At 40.8% G+C, this 23,241-nt stretch overlaps 1 protein-coding gene across 1 annotated transcript; it reads right to left on the reverse strand.

Annotated features, from left to right (window-relative positions):
- Positions 1–16,481: 16,481 nt before the first annotated feature.
- LOC139592555 (nuclear receptor subfamily 0 group B member 2-like) lies at positions 16,482–21,769 on the reverse strand. The gene is made up of 2 exons (XM_071432670.1): positions 21,166–21,769; positions 16,482–16,735 (listed from the first exon to the last, which is right to left on the reverse strand). The coding sequence occupies exons 1-2, from the start codon at positions 21,767–21,769 to the stop codon at positions 16,482–16,484; spliced, it is 858 nt and encodes a 285-aa protein (XP_071288771.1).
- Positions 21,770–23,241: the final 1,472 nt, after the last annotated feature.

Genomic DNA, 23,241 nt, shown 5'->3' on the forward strand with positions numbered 1-23,241 from the left:
TATTTTTTCCAAGGTCTTTTCTTCCAAACTCTCTTGCTCAGACCTTTGTTACATTATTTTATTGAAATTATCATCTTTCATATGCACATATTTTCTTTGTCAGGTTTTACAAAAACATTCTTTCTAATGTTCTCCTCATCAAAGTGTAACAACCTCACTATTCCTTCCATCATCCAGGTGAATCTCCTTGGTCTACTTGGTCTACTTTTGCAGCCTCCATTTCTTCCTCTGTACACCCATTCTTGCTGCCTTTCAGTTGTCTCCAGATCAATCTTTTTTGACTTTCCCTTTCATCAGTGCTTCACATCTTGTCCCTGTGCATGCCCCTGCATCAAGCCCTTTCATGCAGCCTCCAATGCATGTGACAAGCTTTGAGTTGTTCTTCCCTGTCTGTCTTGATGTTATCTGTAAGATCAACCATACTGGCTAGCATTTTTACTTTGCTCCAAGAACTCTAACTCAATACTGTGCCTCAAAAAAAAAACGCTAGAAATTAGAATTATATATAAATGGCATCACCTCTTTCAAATGAGATAGCTCATATGTAACCTTGGTTTAGGGTCTGGTTTAAATACTGGAATGTTAGATTTCATGTCTAACATAAAATATGTATAACTGTTATGATTAGATTTCTTTTTCTATCTGAGTTCCAAGCCATTACTGAAAATTTCTGTAATGACCACAGTTCCATTTCATTAAAGACTAGTGCTTCATTATGTATTTGAAAAAATGTATATTGCATTATGTATATGAAAAAATAAAAATATTTTTTCAAGTTGATTTAGAATTTCTTAATCATTAAGATTTGTGCAAAATAAAAGGCTTCATTCTCCTGCTAACTGGGGAGAATCTTCCACTTGCTCTTTAAGATGCTCTTTATCCTTAGAGACTGCTGAAAAAGCACTCAAATTTTGAGTGATTGATCATGGGATCAAACAAATTTGAACATATCCCAATATATTCCAGGGAAACAAGGCACTATTTAAGTTTCTAAAGGGAGTGAGAATTTTAAAAAACAATAGAAAAGCCATCTTTGCAATGAACAAGGAGTATAAATGTCAAATGTTGAGGCTGCTTCCAACTTCAACTGAAGGCAACATTTGATGTTTGAAAAGGTTAGGACCTGGAAAACATCATAACCATCAAATGATATACAATCATGTAATATGTATTGCTAATAGTGGAAGATATTAAAAATATCCAAGTTTACTATTCAAATGTTTGTGTTTCAGTAAGCAATATATCTAAGTTGGAGGAATTAACCATATTTCACATCATTGAGGCAAAATCTGCAAAACTTAAAAATGGAGAGCAATAGTATAGAAAGGAATTACTTTACATGTGAGTCTGTCATCTATTACTAATGTGTCAGTTACTGTGAATTGCTAAACTCATAGTATAAACTGTCAGATATATCTGCTTATGTACAGTTAGTAGATACCATGCTGTGACTCTTGTCTCCTATACCTGGTGATACATGGAACTTGAAAAGGAAAAGAATGGCAGAGGAGGTTACAGCATTTATGATGGAAGGGTGGAAAGAAGAAATATCCTCACTAAGATGTTCACCTGCTAGTCAGGCCTAGGTAAAAGAGAAAAAAGTATCTGAAGACATACTAACACCTAAATTGTTGTTGCCTTTTGAGTACAAAAGATGGTTTGTCCACATGGCCTTGGATATTTGCACTGGTGATTAAAAAAAAAAGGGGGGGGGGGCAATCAAAGAGGTTTGTCCAAATGTACACTGGCTGAACAATATTTTAGTGGAGTTTAGTCCCAGCATTTATGTCTTTCCAGCTCTGAGAGGGTAATAATTATATCCATGTTGTTGCTGGTGTATGTTGTGATATTCCAGCAACTTCAATTACATTTTGAAGACATTTTTCTCTTTTGGAAGTTGTTCAGTCACTTAGGGCCACTTCTGTTAAATCTGTACAGCAGACATTAAGAGCTGAAATCAACTGCATTCCCCATCTGTGTGTATTAGTCATTTTGCACATCCTTAGTATTCTTGACAACCATTAAAAAACTCTGGCAGGGGTTACTATTATTTGTGATTTAAGCAATTAATGAGGATATGATGATGATTGCAGACCCTACTGACCCAGACCAGATTATGCCCATATTTAAGCCAGCATCAATGAGATGTAACTCCTTTGAAGTCCATGTTGTTGCCTCTGATTGACATGGATCTAACTGTGAATAAACTGCAATATTGGATTTGGACATAAACATATGGCTCCAAGTCTACTATTCTTTTTCAAAATCTCTCAAATTTTTTACATAGCTTACAACTGAACCTTAAACTTGTCACATTTCCTAGTAGGTGTTACTTTAAATTACATTTTTGTAGATGATGAAGCATCATCTAAAGGAGACTTGTGTTGCATTCCTTCGAGCATAGTTGTTTTCTTGTCACATCTGTCTGACATGTTATAGTGTTGCTGTAAGTTTGCCTCCCTGCTCTGTGGTTCATGGAAGGAATTTTGTTGCATGTTTCCACCCCAACAGCTGATTAGCTGTTTCACCCCCTCTTATAGGAGCTGCTAGTAAGCGCTCTTGTCACACTACTCCTAGGTCTTGGTGTTACAGCTGTTTTCATGCTCTGTTTGCTGTCTTCTGTCTTCCTTCTACCCTAATTATTGTCTGCTTTTTCCTTCTTTTTCTGTGCTGATACTTTGGAGCTGTTTTCTCCCATCCCTCCTCCCTCAGACAAATGGGGGTTTTTGTTGATTAGGGACCATCATTTCTTTCTTGGATATATAAAAAAGAGAAGCTGTACCATTTGGCCTGACTGGTTTTATTGTCAGTCCTGTACAGATTAAATGTGGGAACAGAAAGGGTTGTCTTACCCCTAAGAATGAGTAAAACAAACTGAACAAGACCAGAGCAATAATGGTTTTGATCAACAGGATTTAGAATAATATGGTTTCATCTTAGGTAGCATAAATGCCAGAAACCCTTTTGCAGTTTAGCAAAGAAATTATTATTTTACACTTTGATAAAAAGCAGGTCAGAGCAATCTATCTGGAACCAGACAAGTTGTTGTCTGGCAGAGAGCAGGGGGTGAAAAAAAGGAAAAGAAGCTTTAATGGCATCGTTTTGCACTCATTTTCATCTAAGGTCAGAAATCATCCAGTTACTTCTGCCATATGACCCACCTCTGTGGTAAGACAGTGCTTCCCACTCAGTCTGGAATAGTAACTGTGGTTTTCATCACCAATTGCTTTTTACATTTTTAAATACTGCACTCCTAAGTTGAAGACAGTCCTATTTTAAATTACATGAGTAATTCATAACATTAAGTGAATCAAGGCTAGAAACTGTGGTGTCTATCCATAGAGACGTTATTCAGCTTTCTTTATACGACATTTCAGGGTTTTATAATTACAGGATGAGAATCCCACTCTGTTTAATTCAATCAGTTTTAATTGCCTCGAAACCACAGAGCATATTTAACTCTATTTCCTACTAACTTAATCTAGAAATACCTGTACAGGGAAATGATTTCTTATACTTGACAGTTCACAATTCTAATGCCAAAAAAAGTCATAATTAAATCAAATTTGTGCAAGGAATGGGGATCACATTTTTATCCTGGGGATAGTTAAATGTAGGAACAATTTGCCTGAGAACATGTTGGATTCTCATCACTTCCACTCTTCAAATCATAACTAGATTTCTTTGTAGAAGATGTACTGTAGCTCAAACAAAATTACTATCTTGATAGCAAAACTACTAGGTGAAGTCATACTAAAATAATCTTATTAATACCTTGCAGTTCTAAAATACCTGTTCTTCAGTAATAAAGTGAGAATTGCTATTTGACTGGTCAAGAAAGTATGCCAAAAATCTCAATCAGATTCAGAAACGTGGAGTGATGGATTTTTCAGGTATATTGAAGGTATTTGTGTGTATGTATATATATATACATATAGCTGACATTATAACAGTGTTCAAAAAACAAATATACAGAGATGGTTTTAAGTAATGGTCATGTGATTTAAAGAAGTCACATTTGGATCCCATGAGTTCCCAAAAGATTTCCACAGTGTTCTTTCTGCTGCTGGCTGGTGCTGCTTTACAGATAACCATGTACCAAGCAACACATTCAAGTTTAAATAAGTGTTTGAGGCCATGTTCACCTTGCCACAGGTTGGCTTTCAGCTGCTGATCAGAGTGGGAGCTGTGAGCTGTCATCAGTTACAAAAGTAATAAATCTCTCCCCAGAATGTTAATAGCAATTTCTGAAATTAAACATACCGAATGTGTACTCTACCAGCCAGTGAACAAGTCCTACTGCAGCCATGTAATTGTAAAATATGCCAAACTTCTCCATGTGGAAACATCAATTTCTGTGCATCACCTGGCTATTTTTTGAACTAGCACCACTAGCCAGAAAAGCAGCATTTCATAAGTCAGTGCAGTATCCAGACCCATGTTTCATTGCTGTCAAGCATGAGAGGATTGAAGAGAACTGTATTCAGAGTATGAATAATCAAAGCTACCCAAAATTAGACCATACTTTGGGGATACCTGTGCTACTAATTTTATAAAAGCCAAACCCCCTACTCAGCTGTCAGTTTGCCTAAATTTATTCCAAACTGCGGGGGATTTTTTCCTTCTACATATGTCTTCCTTTTAGTTTGACCATCAGTGCAGTTACAGAATGTTCTAGGTGTTTTTTCTAGACTAGGTTTCAGATATTGGTTCACATTCAGATTCTAATGCTGCTTTCAGTGTGGCACTGCTTTCTGCACCACTGGAGTCACCCACTTGCAGCTGTCTTTAAATAAAGTAGCTGGTTGTGGTATTTATTATTACTTCTCTTTTCCTTTACCCAATCAATTTTCATCATCCCAGCAAAAAATGTCTAGATGCATCTTTTCATTTTAATATAGAGTGTATCTTTCTGTATTCTCTTTTGACTAAAGATTTTCATCACCACAGAGTACCTGAAAATTCTGTGGGTCACCATCAAGAGAAGGAGTGCTTAACACTCATGCAATTTGTATGGGTCTGGGAAATCTAGGATGGGTTCAGCATTTCTATGTCCCATTCAAAAAGGACAACTAGGTTGTGGCAATGTTGTACATTAAAGCTTTCTTTTATAGAAAAGATTTGATTTGTATAGAAAAGATAGTTTCAAATGCATATATGACAAGCTTCTGCCTAAGTTTAATTTAGATGAACTGGATATCTTTAAACAGGTTTTCAGTGACACCCTTAGGCAGCACAGGGATTTAATGTAAAATACACCTTCACTAAAACACAGGATTTAGACTAATTTAGGCAGCCTGGATCTCACTGAAAGCCAGAAATAATAATTCACATTTTTATCCCTAACTTTCATCTTTTTCTATATTTAAATAAATATATCAACATCTATTAGAAATAGCATAAATTGAGAATTGTCTTACTGGTTTGTAATTTTTAATGTATACCATTAGGTGGCAGGAAACAGTAAAGATTTACTTGATGAAATCCATATGTTGAAATACAGATCTATCAGATTGTTCTCTCCACCCTTTTTGAATCAGATTTCCTACTGTGAACTGTCAAGAGCTTTGTTTAGCTAATTATTAAATGACTTACCAACAGGGCTCACTGCTTTCATCAAAACAGCTTCAGATTTCATTTTTGTGCAATCCTTTTGTGAAATAGGGGGGAAAAAAACAAACAGAGAAAAACAACAAGGCAAACTCATTCCACTGGGAGTTCCTTAAAAATTAAACATCAGCACTGTTGTGTATCTACTTCTAATCTCTGCTTCTGGTCAGGCTAAATCTGCTGGAAGAAACCCCTAGGCCAGTCTAATTCAGTAAGCATTGGTGGAAGGCAAGAAAGTTTATTATTTTTTGAGAGCCTTGGTTGTAAGGGCTATGCTTGTGTCTGGGTCTGGCTATAAATAGGGACCTTTTACATAGCATAGGCACAAAAGGATTGAACTGAGAAGGCTTAGACACCCAGGCTGACAGACAGATGGCTGCAAGTAAAAAGACAGGGAATTTATACTACTAGCAACTTTTATGTCTCTAAGTCTAGCTGGCTGCTGATTTTAGAGTTGCAATGGATGTCACTGGTGAGAGGGTAGGTGGCAGGAATCACAGGGCAAGACTTGTCTGCTTGATAACTCACTCAATGATTGATGTATGGGAAGTTAATTGCACTACTAGTGACTCTGTAGGAGATAAGGAAATCTATGCTCAGCATTTCCCAGAGATGTGGAATTAAATCCCTTGCAAGAGTAGCCCCTAAAAGATTTATTCTTGTCCCCTCAAACTCATCAAGTGCTGTTGGTAGGAACTGTACCACAGATATTGTCACACATGCTTAACAGGAAAGACCCAAAGCATATTTTTCCATATGTTTATATAATAATTTAGTGCCAAATAAATAACAATTTCAGAAAATACTATACAGCTGCAGTTTGCCATTCCCATTTGATAAGCTAACACCCGAAAGGAAGAGAAGCACAAGAGAGATATTTTGTTGATTTGTTATTGATTAGTCTGATATGAAGAGAAATTCAGCTGAATGCAGTTTTAACATGGCAATGACAGCCAAGAGATGGAAATCCATTATTCAGAGAAAAATGTGTGGTAGCAGCTCAGAGAACTCTTAACAGTGTGTCTCTTTTGTGTCAGGCAATTGCCTCTGGAAGCAAGGAGTCCTTTTTTCCTCCTGTTCAGCCCCAGCATTGCCTGAGAACACTGATAGTAACTACACAAGCTACAACCTCATTATTTGTGAAGTCCACATGTCTTCTTGAGTTAGAATTCAATATTTTTAATCTCAGTCTCTGAGTTTTAGTAGTTGTATTGGATCCACACCATTCAGACATAGTCAATCTTGTGGGAAACTCCCTATCTCAAACAGGAATCTTCAATAGTTAAAAATGCCAAACCCAATAATAATAATGGTACCACAAGATGACTTAAGCAACAGGATTGCAGAAAATCAGATTCCTTCCAAATATAAATACTCAATGCCTGTGCACATCACGGTTCCATGGCCACCACAGCTGTCAGCATAAAAGGTGGGTCATCTTCAACATCAATTTCTTTCCCTCACAAATAATAGTTACAGATTTCAGAAAGCTGCCAAGTGGGATTGAATCTAATTCAACATGCTATCAGCATGTTGAATCATGCTATCAATGCTGACAGCAATATTGGTAATCCCAATGGACTAGCAGTCAATCTATTGATCACCCTACCCTGTTTCTACCTTCTAACTGTGTAGATCACAAACCTGCCAGGAAAGATGCAGCATAGCCCTGGAGAGCATGGGAGAGGAGCTGCAGTGTGTTAGGAGATTGAGCTTGAACCCTGTGTGAAATCAAACAAGCAATATTTTTTCTGGTGCACTGTGAGTTGTTCAAGAACCAAAAATTTTTGTCGTTGAGAGACAAAAGTGCCTCTAGTCACTAAGTTACTAAGCAAGTGTGTTTCTCAGAGGGAATTGTGTTCAGTGGGGCTGCTCAAGCTTTCCAAAGGACAGGCTGCTGGGAACAGGTGGGTGCCAGGCAGTGCAATATGCAATGTAAGCTCTGTGCACATTGCAATTTGCCCCTGCAGTCTGCAGCACACTGAGAGCTCTGGGGTGGATTGGGCATGAACTGATCTGTGTATGCACATCCTGATGCTGCTGCTGGGCTTTCACTAGCACAGAGCCTAACAGGACATGGGTTAATCCTGAGCTCGGTCTGGTAGTTTGCTTATCTTTGTGGGAAAGGGAGGAACAATCATAACCATCAAGCTGATCTCTTACTGTGCTTTATGTTTTTAAAACCACAGATAAGTAGTATGAAGTATTTGCATCTCCACAAAGGAAAGGTCTTTCCAGTCTGCATAATTCAAATGTGGGTTACCATATGCCTGAAGCTAGGAAACATATTTTATATATATTTATATGTTATCAGCCTGTTCTCCTTATGTTGTTCTTTACAGTTTTATCAGAAATGTTTAGAGTTGCTTACTCAGCTGAGCCAAAATACTGAATATTTCTTTTTGTACCTTTGGTCCTCTCATTGTTGTACAATCAGATGTGAAAGCATGCTCAAGAAGAGGATAAATATGTTCTGAGATATTGTCACATTTTGAGAATGTAAGGACCTAAACAAGCAGTCTCCCTGGACTCTACTTAGAATTTACAGTTGTTTGCAAGAGGGGGCACAACCACCTTTTTGATTTCTTCTTATCTGTGTCCAAGAGGACAAAGTTCAGCCCCTTTGAGGGACTTTGCATCTTCCATCTACTTTCTGAGGTGGATATAATAAAAAACAGAACTTGAAAAATCATCTGCCTCAACCTCCTTACCCTCGCTTCAAAAAAATCCCAAACTATTGGTGTTCTGTATCATCTCTTTTTTATAGAAAGCACCAAAGAGTTTGGTTTTGTTTTTCTTAAACTGCCCATATAATAAACTGTAGATTTGTACTTTCCTATGCTTTCTTTTGAAGAGACCTCAGTAAACTAAAACATATTTCAAAATGCAAGACCATTGGTCATAGCTAACTCAGAGTAACGAATGAAAACAGTTTCCTTTGAAAGAGGGATCTCAGGCAGCACAGTAGAAGCAAGTTAGCTAGAGAAGTCAAAATATTCTGGAGGTCAGCAGAACAAAGTGTATTTCCTAGGTATATGATGGCTGTGTGAACACTTAAGCTATCTAGGCATATGATGGCTGTGTGAACAATTAAGCTATCTAACATTCTCTGTATTCCTGATAGGCTTCCCACATCACCCAGAAATGAGATTAGTGGAAAGAAAGAAGTATGCTTTCCTAGGACACTTTCCTTAGCATGCCGAAAAGGTGATAGCAAGAAGTAGGATGGGATAGAAAACAGGAGTGGTTTTGCTCAGGTCTGAAGATACTGGAATGATTTACATTGCAGTAGAAGAATGCCTAGGGTTGTTTTCCTTCAAATGTGCCAGGAGGTGGTACAAGACCTACTGGTAGTTTCATATGTATTGTCAAAGCTACTGCCTATGACTGCACACATTCAGCTTCTTGTGAAAGACTGTTACAGGCAAGACCAAAGGAAAAATTACTCTTGCAAGGAATTTTCTACCTACCCAAAACAAACAGCAGCAAGGGTGGCTTGTGTAGCAATTTGTAGGAGGAGATCTGAGAATTTTCATCCTTTCTTTAAGGCTGGGATCTAGGAAACTTACCTCAAGGGTAAGAGAGGAAGGAGGATGCAGTTGCAAAATTAAAACAAAAAAGACTAACTGATAGAGAAGAAAAAATTGAGAAATTAAATTGCAATAATGGAAAGGGATATGAAAAATCAGACAGATGATGGAATGGCAAAAGAGAAAATTAGGGAAGACGGTTGCAACAGAGAAGAGGGAGATATAGTTGAGATAGCTAAGAGGTGGAGTCTCAGACTGAGCAATGAAGCCTTATGTGATACTGACATAGAACAGGAAACAAAAATTACCTCCACCTGAAGGAGAGCAGATGGAAGCAAATCCGAGATTCACCTCTGTATCAAAGAGTTTCATCAGGGAGGTCAAGTTAGTATAATGTTAGCTTGCCAGTCAAAAACAAGAGAGCAAGATGTGGACCAGAAGTTGCAAACTATCAGTGTAGGGATGACAGATGGAGCTGCCAGAGGCAGATGGATAGGGGACATCACTGTTGTCTACAAACATCTTGGATATCCAACACCTTGAGTGAGAAAAGCAATTTGAATTCATACTGGTAGTAGAAAGAAGGTAGACTCTGTCTCATTATGTACTGTCCTATTAGGAACAGAGTATGCAAACATATCCTAGATTATCTTCAGGTGGAGCTTGATAAGTTTGGGGATGCAATCATACACACAGTTGATATCAATATCCACGATGAGTGAGACCAGATTGGATGTTGTAAGTGGACCTTCCTAGTCCCTGCCTTAATCTTATTTTCCTAATAATGATGCTGTTGACTCATATGTATTGACCAGGACAGGTGCAGACAGACACACATTTGCCTCACTCACTTTCCAAGCCAACTGGATGCCACCCACTTCTGGAATCTGTGTAGCTGGAGTGGCCCAGGGCTGTACCCAAGTTGTTAAATCTGTGCAAATACGTGACTTCCAGATCTGAACCGGCTTGCTTTCGCCTAACTTGGAGTGTGGGTGAGGGAGTCCACACCTATCCATACACCCTCAGAAGGCTGTGCAAAGCTCACATGTTCAGTGCCTCAGAGGGGTATGAAAACTTCATAGATTAGGGATGCAGGGACCGTACAGGGTGATGTAGCAGGACTGAGGGGACTGAAGATCCCAGAAGTGCCAGTCCAGGGTGCCACAGCAGCATGGTCAGGAGCCACGTGTAACATCCCTGTGGTTGCTTTTATATGACAATGTGGTGTTTTGTGACAGACTAGTCTGATACACCACCAGTGTGTACCATGTCACCAGGAATGGCAACTTGCTCTTACATCTTTGGTGGCCCTCCCAGTTGTGTTGAGTTCCTAGACAATGCTGCACAGTGGAGATGGTGCTCTGTTCCTCCTGGTTAGAATATCCCTTCCTTGTCTGTCATCATACTTTGTGTCTCGCTCCCAGGAGTTGCATTGCTCCTCAACAGACATGCAACCCCCTGCTCATGCTGCAGTGGCCACAGCCATCTACTGCATCAAGTTATGTTCCAAGGCACCAACTGATATTTGAATATTTGGAAGCAAACACTTGTCTGTTACAGGTGTATGGCAGATTACTTTCCATTGCTAATAAGATCCTGGTAAGGAAAGAATTTTGGACCCTTCACTGTGTGGTCACCTGCACAAACAAGACCTTTATTTTTCCCACTAGATTTCCATTTTTCCCTCCTAGTAAAAATCTATGGTTATAAGTGTGCGTGGGTTGCACTGTTTCCGCTGTGACTGGAATGGGACCATTCCCACGCTACTTGAAGTTTTGCATTCTTGGCTCATGAGATTACTTGCAGAAAGCTGTGGCTATGTCTTCCTTTGATGAAGATGCTCTTATCTTAGGTGAGATGTGGAGTGCTTCATCTTGCAACATTTCTGCTACCCCCCCAGGCAGAGAAAGAGAGAGAGAACACAGGAAGAATGACAACTTGTACTTTCAAAATCACAATCTCATAAGGACAACAGTTGATAACAAGCCCAAGCAAAACCAAACTACTGACTCACCCTCCTCTCTCCTAGCCTACTGGGAAAGATTGAGGATTTATGCACAAATAGTAACACTGGCTTCAATGAGACCCTTTTTTGTCATTACAGGAATTGATGCTTTTTTAGACTATGCGTTTATTGTAGAAACTTGACTCCATTTTTTTCCCTTGAGCCAGGCTGCTTTTATCAGCAGTCCTGTGACAGAAAAGGAGCATATATAATAGAGGCACCTTGTGTGCCTCTATTAATATGAAGTGAAGAACTGCACATTTCACATACCCATGCCCTGTCTGCAAATAAAATTATGTCTGAGATTATGACTTGCAAGTGCTTTCTAGCGAAAGTGAAATTTTGCATTTTGAATTAAATGCCTTTGTTTCTACAAAAGAGGTAAGAAAGGCATTCCACAGGAAAAACAAAAAACCCAGCCAAACAAAAAGAACTCCATAGAAATATTAGTATAGATAGGAGAGAGATTTGTAAATGTGATGTCCTATGTGTGCCTTCTTAGTCATTTATGGGCAAGTGAATAAAATCACAGAATTATGTTTGTTTCCAAGCCTATATCAGGTTTTTGTTATTAGAAATACATGTTTAGCTGAAAGCGTAAGTCTACTGTGTAATAGTCAGGACTGCAAAACCAAGCATGCTTCTGACATTAACTAGAAGACATTAAAGTTAACACTGCAGGTGCAAAACGGATCCAAAGCGTTTCTGTATATGCCATAGAGGTAGGATTAATCTCATTTTTACTGTGTGAAAGTTAGGCAGTGAATCTCAAATCGTCAGGTGGACTCCTTAGCTGTACCAATAGGCAAAAGCAAAGCACTTCAGGGTGTGATTCATCCAAAATTAAGGCAGGTGTCTGAGAGAAGGGAGGCATATCTCCCTCAGAGCATGTCTCTCTCTGTGCTCTAGAGAGAGTGCAAGTGACTCTCTTGCAAGATGGATCCCACCATTGGAAATGTCATTGTTACTTTTGCTACTAGATCACTGCCTTACTTGGTGCTTACTAAAGCTTGATCTTCAATATCTTCTCTATTTATCCTTTCCCTGTAGTGTGTAGGCTTCTCCATCACTTTACAGCATGCTGCTCAATTTAGCATAGAACACTGAATTTATTCATTTTCAATGGGATTCCCTCATGTTCTCAATTACAGTATTTGTTAGCTCTTTACAAACACCAATTAAAATCTTCAAAGATGAGTCAAAAAATGAAGGCATTATTATTACCCCTTCTTTTTACAAAGGAGGAATGAAAACACCTAGATTAGAGTCGATGAAAGCCTCCTGCATTTCAGGTGTGCACGGACTGATTTTTCATGGCTTACAGCACTATACATCATTCTAGAAGCATGAGACACAGCCTGTTGTGACCTGGATTGCTACTTGTGAGAGCCTTCTGATTTCTGCAATCTGCCCTTTCCCAGGTCTTGTGTTTGCCACTGTGAAAAACTAGAACCTTTTACTCCAGTTAACACTGTTAGTAGCAGCTTTTTTCTGGGACAATACCACTCTGGAATAACGCCACTTTGATTTATGTGGCTCGCCCACACTCTGTAATGTGTCATACAACCAATTTCACTGTAAGAGCATTGTTTCTGGCACTGCAGATCCATTTTAGTTCAGGTTCTGCAATGATGGTGCTGCAACAAAAGCAGCTGAGCCTTAGCCGACAGCAGCCTCCTCCATTGCCCAGTCATAACACATTCCCACAGCACACACAGGCTATTCTTTGCCCCAAGTAAGGCAGGGAGTCCTGAGGGGAAACCACAGGAGTTTGCAATTAGGTCATGAAAAGAATTTATGATCATATTCAGAAGGAGGCTGGAGTAAGGTTTCACAAGCAATTTGAATTTATTTTTCATTCTTGATTTTGCAAATGTAGATTTCTTCTAACAATTTAAAAATATTGCCATATACTATTTTGAACAAGTCAGCAAGGGGAGAGGAGATGTGTCCCTGAGTGAAAGCTCTGCCTGGGTCATCAGCAGCAGTAGGTGCTGTGTCTGGCACACTTCCAGCAGCTCAGCTCACACTCTAGGTGATGGCAATACTGTCGTCTCCTGGGCGCTAGAGGGGGATGGCTACACACGTCACATTGGAGATTTCACAGCTGAAGAAACAGTGCTTCTGTTTGCAATCCCAGAAGCTAAATAAAGTGGTGACAAACCTTTCTTCATTGCTTCTCTCTCTTTGTCTCTCCCTCTTTCTCTCTCTCTTTCTTTTTTTTCCTGGAGTATGGATTTTCTGTTGTCATCCTCTTGCCTTCTGTTCATTTCAGTCTCTGCTTCTTCATTCCAATGCATTATTTCCATTGACTTCTAAAGGCTCTCTGGTTCTGTGCATTTCCACTTTCCAGGGAAAGCTCCTGTTTTTGCTCCTGACCTCTGCTCACAATCCCTCACCTCTCCTGTTCCTGCCAGTTTCTTGTACCTGCACAGCCTCCAACTTCATGTGACACTTAAACACAGTAAATACAGGTTCTTACTCTGTCCTCAGCAAGACAAGTGGTATCTCAGCCCCTTTGAACAGGATACCAAGATAAGATCTGTTGATCTTCTGAAGAATCTTGTATTCAAGCACAGTGAAGTGAGATCCATGAGTATCAGATCTTGTGGGAGTTCCATTTGAAGGCTAGTATTTGCCTTCATCTTGAAAATCCAAGATGTTGACCACAGTCTTCCCTGTGGAGCACTAGGCACTCTTTTCAGACAGGTTTACATAGACTCACACCAGGCTAAAAGAATCATCAGCAAATACAGGTGAGCCAAGCCATGGGACTTGTTGGCATCATGCCCTCCAATTCAAGGAGAGCGGTTTTGAAGCTGTTGTACATCTAGATAAAGACCTTGAACAGATTTTTTTATAATAAAGCTGTGAGCAGAGACTATCTGGTGTACTCTCATTAGCCTGAAATTCAGGCTACAGAACCATGAACCATGTCCTGGGTTCAGGTTGTTGGTGAGTCATTAAGCAGGCCTTTTACTTATGAAGGTAAGCTGGATTCTGCATAGAAATGGGCTCTATTAATAAACTGCTTCTGTCCCTCTCTTCCCCCTTTTTTTTTGACCTTTTCTTTTGTTTGTTTGTTTGGCCTTTTTGCTCTTTTCTCTAAGCCCCCATGACTATTTTTTATTATCCATATTTTCTGTATATTTTACCTCTTTCTAAAATTCCTCAGTCTTCCCACTGAGCTGAGGATATTCCTTCCCCTCTCTACACAGCAGTGGGAGCTCTGAGATGAGAGCATAGCCCTTCCTCCCTTTTCCATTGCAGAAGCTGCTGTGTGTGCAAGGCCAGCTGAGCCCTGCTCCTTCCAGCCCCACCTGTGCTGCACTCTCTGGGTGCAAGTGGAGCATCTGTAGTAGAGGTAGAACCTTATAGGACTTGGGAGGGGTTTGAGCTCATATATCTGCTACCAAGTGATGTTGTAGATACCAAATGTACAAATGTCAGTTTTGGATGTATTCTGCTTGCTTAAATCTTGAGAAGAACAGACAAAAAGCAAATGTCTGGAACCAATGTTTTCATTCAGCATTACAAACAGCTCACCATGGAATATCCTCTCACCCTGCACTGCAGCAGATCTGTGGCAGTACTATTGAACCATTTTAATGAAAGAAAAGCTACAAAAAACTTCAACTCTGAGGACTTGCATGGAAAATTATCAGTCTAAAAATCTGCAGTTCTGAAAGGTTTAGTTAGCTTAGGGACATAGGAAGGTGAGTTGTGTTTACTGCAGAGATTGTTACTTCTGTGATCACTACTACCTAGGGGCTTAATGGGTTTGTCTTGGAGTTTGCTTCTTCCCCTTGATTTTTGGTTGGAGTTTGCTTCTTCCCCTTGATTTTTGCAATTTACTCCTTGATTAACAAAGTGGGAGAAAAATGTGTGTACTTTTGTCAAAACAGATAGGTACTAAACTCTTATTATTGTTTAAACTTCTTTTTTCCTTAGTTGTTTGACTTCTAGAAGTCCTTTCAACATCCATCTCTGTTGATGTGCATTACATATATATATATTTTATATATATATATATTTACAAGTTCTCTTTCCTTTGACTTTAGCTTGACATTTTAGGGAATTCTAAGCTGTCATACTCTTTGTTGTGTTGTCTGTCCATGTGTCTGTCAGTGCCCATTTGGTGAGTATGAGTCCTCTTGCCAAGCAAAACTAGGCTGGATCTGCTACTGAAAAACCTCAGAAATTAATTCCCTTAAATTTCATGGAAGCCATTGTGAAAGGAGTGGGGCAGGAAATGGATACAAATAACTTCCCCTGTTGCAGCTGAAGTATAAGCTCAATGTTTTTTTTTCATCCTGACAGATGGGCAGTCAGCACACACATTGTTTGGCACCCACCCCAACACGTGCTGCCTCTTCTCCAACCAGACGGGTAGGGGACAGAGAGATTTTTGGGGCATGCCATAGTGCATTTGGAGGTGGAAACATGGAACTCTTGCAGTGAGAGATGCAGGAACAGATTGTACACATCTGTAGGAAACCATATTTTAGCATTTCTGCTGTCCAAGGAATATCTGACATCTATTTGGAAGGAAGTGAGGGTAATTATAGAAGGGTGCAGGCAGGGCTAAAGGGAAAAGGTCTTAAATGTGTAGGAAACTGGGCTACATTAGTTCTGCTGCTTATGGCACGACACTAACTTTCAGTCTTTGTTAATCCCATTCTGGAAACAGTCCTGAACAACGGCTTTTGTCCAGTCAATAAATTTTTTATTCATGTTGTTTAGTTCCTCAGTTAGGGAAGGACTTTGTAAATAATGGGAGAGGGATTTAATGCCCACAGTTTGCTGCAAGACTTAGAAAAGAACCTAAAAGAAAGCAGTTAGTAAGGGGAAGCTCCATCCAGCAATTATAGCCAAGGACTAGAGTTCTCAGTGGAACAGAAAAGGGACGGGGTCAGGGACTGACAAGGAAAAGGAAGGATTTATACTGATTTTACCATTGACCAGCCTTTTATGTATCTATCTTCAACTGAATAAAATTTACCATTGCCCCTGTTCCTTAAAGCCAAAAGCATAAACAGCTGGAAAAAAGCTCGCTAGAAATAATACAGTTGAACCTAGCACAACTGGAAAGTATGCTGGTGCTCCTAGACAATCTTTAAATACTTAGACTAAGGGGTTTTTAAAGTACACAGTATCATGAAATGCTTAATTTTCTCTGCTTTTAATTATAAAATGTTACAAAATTACTTCATCGTTGAAGCATATATAGCTTACAAATACTCATCAATGATTTGCTTGAAATGTGTTTATTTAGCTCATAATATTCTCTCATCTCTTCAAAATGAAATATTTTATTGCTCAGATGTCACTTGTTTTCAAAGCCAGTCTGGTTTGTTATATAGGGTTTCTAGAAGTAGTACATTTAGGGTGGCCTCTCCTAGGATGGGCCTGAAGAAGAGCTCTTCAATAGCAGCTGCATCAATGTCTCGAAGAGACGCGATTAGCTGAAGAATCGAAGCAAACCTGCTGAGGCTTCCATGGAGCATTGTTGAGATAAATTCCATCAGGGCTTTCTGAGCTTCCTGCTGCAGTAATTGTACGTAAGGGAGACATTTCAGGACACAACATTCTGTCAAAACAAAAAGTAAAATAACAAATCCCGAGTAAACATTTCTGTTCTGTGTCTTTTGTAATGATGGGTGTCTGGATTTCTGGCTTATAGGACTACTTTCTCCATAGAAAAAAATAAACACTTCTTAAACATACTTTTTTGAAAAAGAAGTTATGTGTAGCTCAATAATTTGAATGATCATTGGGCAGCATTGTAATCACATTGGAATCTAGCCCATTACATTAAAATCCAACTTTGAAATGGTAACAGCAGGTAATTTTGACTCAGTACAGATGGAGAAGGAGTTCTGTAGTGCTGTCTACCCACCAAATGATGCTAAGATAGTAGTCTGGGCAGGTGAAAATATTCCAGCTCTAATCCATCCTACCTAGGTAACAGCAGGAGATGGAGAGGATGGTTTGGAGCAGTGAGCAGGCTCGTGGCCTGAAGATGTAGGTTTCCAGTACACCCAGCCCCATCTCCTTCCTATTGTTGCCTCTGCTTACTAGTGTAAGCTGGGGCACTGTGGTTCACTACACTATCTAGGTATTTTCATTTACAGTCTAAAAAGAGCAAGAGGAGTGCCTCAGCAAGAGGAGCGTCTGAAGGAGAGGCCTTTGCCCTATGAAGTCACGGTCATGAGCCTCAATCAGGTATCTCCCATAGCATGTGACCTGCTGGCTCACTGAGGGTGTTTGTGGGTGCCAGAACTCAGTGCTAAGGACACCCTGTGTTCATCCTTTGCCTCTGAAGGGAGTGCCTTGTCATGTAGCTCTCAGCAACCTGTTGCCTCCTGTCCTGACTCTCTAAGGATATCTTTTCTCTCCTAGAATTGTTGCAGTCTGGACAGAGGGTAGAACACACTATTTGGCAACTTTTACAGTGACTGACCCCATACCTCCCTGGAATAGAATCTGAATAGCTCACACCAGGTGTGTTTCACACAGTATCATTCACTTCAGTGTGGGACATTCAGCATTCTTGCCTAGTGCCCTGTACCAGGGCAAAACCAACCTGTCTGGGTTTCCTTCAGTCTGTAACTGGCTGACTGTTGTCAGCCTTCAGCAACTCTCTTGTTCCTAGACACCACCGCCAGAGGAGAAGCCTCAGCCAAACCTGCAACCAGGCTAGCCAGAAATTAAGTGTTTTCAAAAGTCATCATCTCCCCCAGGATTACCAGCAGCTGCAAGCTGTGAGGATGATTCCAAATGTTAGATTTTTCATGGAAAGGAAATTGTCAGGATTTTGTGGATTCGGGATGAAGTTGCAATAGTTTATATCTCTTAAAATATGCTTAATTTCCCCATTTGGTCTTCTTTTCTATGTAACCAAATACTGGTTTTAATTTACACATTATGAGACACTTCTTGTTCTGAGATATGTTGTAATAATATTCAGTCAAACACATGTTTCCAGCTGTACTGTAAACCTCTTAAGAGTATCCTTTTTTTTAACAGAAGCCCTGTCACAGCCTCGATGGAATTTTTGAATATATATATGTACATAAATATGTGTATATATGGCACTGATATAATAACAGCACTGCTTTTCACTGTTCCCATCTCTTCACTGTGCAGTCCCAATTGCTCTTCAGACAATTGTCAAAAACACAAAAATGTTTTGTGTTTTTGACAATTGTCAAAAACACAAAAACACCTCTCTCTGTGCTGTTCCTGTGTGGCAGAACAGTCCTACCTGCTCCTTCCTTTGACTTATTGCCTGGTTCCAAGTAGAGAAGGCCTTGCAGCTGGACCCTTCACCCACAGATACTGAGACAGCTCCAAAGCCACCCAGCCAAAGCTCCCCTGGGAAGAGTGGGGATGCCAATATGTTCTGGAGAGTCTGGATTCTGTTGATGCAAGGGGCTGGTTTCCCCTCAGGGGCTGGTGCACAATTTCTTCTTAGCAGGCTCTTGCTGGCCCAGAGGTGGTCAATCAGTAACCCAGCCAGAGCCTCCCACACAGAGGTGCTGCACAGATTCTGTTGTTATTTCCAGCTCTGGGTCTCTCAGCATAAGAAGAACATGGACCTGCTGGAATGACTCCAGAGGAGGGCCCTGAAGATGATCAGAGGGCTGGTGCACCTCTCCTATGAACACAGGATGACAGAGTTGGGGTTGTTCAGCCTGGAGAAGAAAAGGCTTTGGAAAGACCTATGAGCAGCCTTCCAGTGCCTAAAGGGGCTTTACAAGAAAGCTGGACAGGGACTTTTTACAGGGGCCTGTAATGATAGGAGAAGGGGAAATGGCCTTGAACTGAAAGAAGGTAGGTAGGCTTAGGTCAGATGTGTAGGCAGAAATCCTTTACTGTCAGAGTGGTGAGGTGTTGGAGCAGCTTGCTCAGAGATGTGAATGCCACAGCCTCAGGGACTGGCCAGAGGGCCAGGCTGGATGGGGCTTGGAGGAACCTGGTCTAGTGGAAGGTGTCCTTTCCAATGGCAGAGGGGTTGGATTAGAAGATCTTTAGGGTCCCTTCCAACCCAAAGCATTCTATGATTCTTGTAGGAGGACCTAGGCTCCATCGTGCTGCCTGCCACCCTCTTGCCAAAGGGATTTTTCTAATCATAGTAAGCACAATGTCTGTGCCACAAGAGATCCCTCAGGGTACAAGCAAAGCTTTACATAGTTGTCATGCTTCTTATCCAAGTGATGGCTGCTACAGCTGCATCCCTGGATGTCCTGTGGAACTCCAGCTCATGACCCAGCTCTGGACCGCTCTGGTCCTGGCCCTTCCCCATTGCTTCAGTCAGTTTTGGTGGTCCCAACAGAAATAAAACATTAAGGGTGGTAATGAGGTACTTCATAATCCAAAAGAGAGTTAGTCACTGCTGGTGAAAGCCTGAAAGCCTTTTAGAACTGAGGCCTGCAAAAATAGTAGCATTTTGCCAAACATCAAGCCAAAACTTGAAAAGTTTGAAAATGTGTTGCAAATATGTAGAAAACATTTTCTGAGTTTGGTGGAAGGTGTTGAAAAACTATTAAAAGTAGTAGTTGTGAAACAAGAGCTGTACAGGTTTGTTTTCAGCAAAGGGTGCTTTGGGCTGTGTATAAGCCCTGAGTATCTGTTTCAGCCCAGACTTAGATGGTGACTCTGTTTCATATGGAGGCTTAACTGAATCTAAGCTTAACTGATGTTCTCCAGGCTGCCTTCTGCAGCTCATGGAGAAATATTCCAGGAAATAAGGTCATCCCAGCTAAGAGCTGAGTGTCATTCCTGAAAGTGTGGAATGTGCCTGCAGACAGCATTGAGGGCTGCTGGCTCTCTCATACAGCACCCTGGGGAAGCAGCAGGCCTTTAGGAGGCACAAATCCAGAACATAACCCTGCTACTGCTGTTTCTCCTTAAGTGAATATTGCATTTTACCCACAGAGACAATAAAAATGCCAGCTAGTTAAACTGTGTAAGCTGCAGATGAGGCCTTTCTCCTCTTATCATCCCCCTGGATAAAAACAGTGGTTTCTTTTTGCCTGATTTTATTGTGAAAAAAGCTTGCACTGAAATGAACTCTTCTGCTCTGCTGCTGCAGCACAGACACTCAAGGCAATACCAAGCATCTGGATGACATTACACCTCAAGAATCAGAATTTGAATCCCATTGGAAGCAACTATAAAGTCACACAGCCTTTGAGCAGCCTATAAACCATCCACCATGAGAATTATAATGGAATAACTGAGGCATTCAAGTATCCTTTTGGTGCTGCCCCAAGTACAGCACACTGCTGACAGTGCAGCCAGCAGCAGTGATTGCTGTGGAAGGAGCTGGGCATCTGAGCCAGAGCAGGCTGGAGTCAGTAAGTCTTTCCATTTACTTTGGTGGACTTAGAGCTCAGCTTTTAATGACTCATGCACTCCATGGTGCTGACTGAGGCAAACCTTCCTTCCTAAGGAGCCTGAACTTGGCATCAGAAGTGAGAGGATGCAATCAGAAGTCTTAGTTTGGTGTCCCAGGCTTTGAAAGTAGAGATACTAAATTATATAAATATACAAAAAAGCTGTGTAAACTCAACACATCATCCTTTTGCCTCACTGATGAAAATCAGATGGTTATTTTCTCCAGTGTTCTTGTTACTGAAGAAGCCTTTGCTAAAATACCTCTAAAGCTCAGGTCATGTGCCCATGTACCCTCTCTCCCTTGCTGTGACGTGAGGGTGAGGCTGCTGTGTTACCTTTGAGCTGGAAGTCATTGAAGTTACACAATTCTTTATGACTTACAATTTGTCAGATAGAGGTTGTTTTGGCTTACAGTGGGTGACATACTGCACATGTCCAAGGAACCAAAATAAACCACATCAGGCAGAAAAACTGTTAAATCAGGGAATACAGGTTTTTGAGAACATTTAACTATATTCATAGAAATGAGTAAAACAAAACATTTTCTCTACACAAATAAAAAATGTCAGATATCTTTCTAGGCACATAATAATTTGTGTAATTTCTGGGAGGACTTACCAGAATTAAAAAGAATAATTCCTTTAAGATAGGCATATTCTTTTGCACTTATGTCCAGGTCCCAGAATTTCCACAATAAATTCTTCATCTTCTGAACTTCTGTGAAAGATGCCCCTGCTGATGAGCTGTCCAGTTCATTCATAGCTGTTGAAGACTGATTGAGGAGGATTTTTTTCAATAAACTGGTGGCTGGAACCTCTCTCAGGTCAAAATCCACTCCTTCTTGTGCCATGCCCAGGACAAAAAGAGGGGCCCAGTTCTGTTGTATGAGGACAAACTGATCCTCCCAAGGCATGTGATAAAAAGAAGGTAAGTTTCTAATGAAAGTTGAAGTCTTCAACAGCACTTCAGAAGCTCTTCTGCATGTGGCTTCTGGTGTTCTCAGGACAACTCTTCTGTCCAAACAAGGGCAGCATTTCCTTCTTGCAGAGCAGTGGGGGCTGCAATGCTGCTGGTGCCACTTGGTCTCACTTCCTTGCTCTTTGTTAAGGATCTGGTACAGGATGCTTTTAGAATGGAGTGTCCCACACTGACATTTCCCACATTTCTCAGCAGGGATCTTGGTGGCCATGCAGTCAGAGTTCCCTGTGGCAGGAAGCAGCATGTCTGGAGCTGTGCGTCAGCAGCAGGGGAGGGCCCTTCTGCCACACAGGGAGGCATTGTGTGCTTATATAGACCTGGGCAGGTGTTGGAAAGCGATATGACCCTGATCCATAAGGTTACCTTGAACTTTACTTGCACCAGTGTGTTTTGAATGGGGCGTGGCTGCAGGCTGCTGGCGTCCCTGGGCTGCTGTAGCCCAGGGTGGCATGGGCCAGTCCTGGGGACAGTCCTGGAGATGGAATCCTGTGTTTCAGAATTACCTCAGGTTTCTGTGAGATTTGAGAGGAACCTCAGAGAACGTCAGCTGTTGGGAGTTCATGACAGTGTTCTCTCTTGCATTTCACAAATGGTAATTTCAACCACAGAATGTGAAGGCTTAAGTCATAGAATTGATTAAGTTGGAATAGACCTTCCAGATCATCAAGTCCAGCCATTAACCCAACACTGCCAAGTCCACCACTAATCCATGTCCTCAAGTGCCACATTTACATGCTTTTAAGTGCCTCCAGGAATGGTGACTCTACCACTTCCCTGAGCAGCCTGGGCACCTGGGCATTGATGTAGAACAAAACAACACAAGACATCCAGTACAGCTTCCTCGTTCAGAATATTTCTCCCAGACAGGCTGTGTAATTAAATTTTCCTCATAGAAATTGATGAAACAAAAATGGCAATTCATACTAGTGTATATGGGAACTTTTGTAGCAGCACAAGAGCTGAATGATTGAATTGTCAGGACTCTTCAGCCAACAGCAGGGAACACGAGGTAGCAGGAATGAAAGCAACTTAGCCTTAATAAGAAGACATTGGTACTTCAAGTTTTTGTTACTTCACACTCTACTCTCTTGCTTGCTCTTATACAGGGGAAAAGGTACTAAGTTTTTGCACCGAACATGATGTTTATGCATTCCTACCATCTGGGCTCTTAGCATGTCTCAGCAAGAACTGGGCATTAAAAACAGCAGCGTGAAGGTCTCTATCTGCCAGATCTCCAAGCCTTTGGTGTGCAAAGGCCCTCCCCCCCCACCATCAGATGCCTAACTGCAAATTTGTCTTTTACTACTCCAGGTTTGGGTTTTTTCCATGCTGGTCTATTTTAAGTACATTCTTTACCTCTTCATGATATTTATGTTGCAAAATTTTCCCCTTCTGAGGAGGCAAAAAGTGGAGTAAGAGATGTCTGCTCCAAAGTTGAGAAATTTAGGAGTGTAGTGCTGCTGAGGTGCAGTGACTGCTAACTGCTGTGGAGGTTCAGGGCACACACAGCGCTGAATACCTGGTGGTATTTGCTTGTCCACCTCTCCATTCATTCAACAGCTCCCTGTTGCTGTCCATTGCTGGGGTATCAAAGAGCTTTGTAAGTTAAATGGCACAGCAATAGGGAAGTCCCCAGAAAGTCCCCAGAAAGGCCCCTCCCTCTTATTCCTGATGTAAAATTCAAGCTGGGCTGAGGTTGAATGGAATGAACTCCAG

Source organism: Agelaius tricolor, unplaced genomic scaffold (genome assembly GCF_023055355.1).
Source record: "Agelaius tricolor isolate 1412-34295 unplaced genomic scaffold, bAgeTri1.0.p SCAF_1, whole genome shotgun sequence".
NCBI lineage: Eukaryota > Metazoa > Chordata > Aves > Passeriformes > Icteridae > Agelaius > Agelaius tricolor.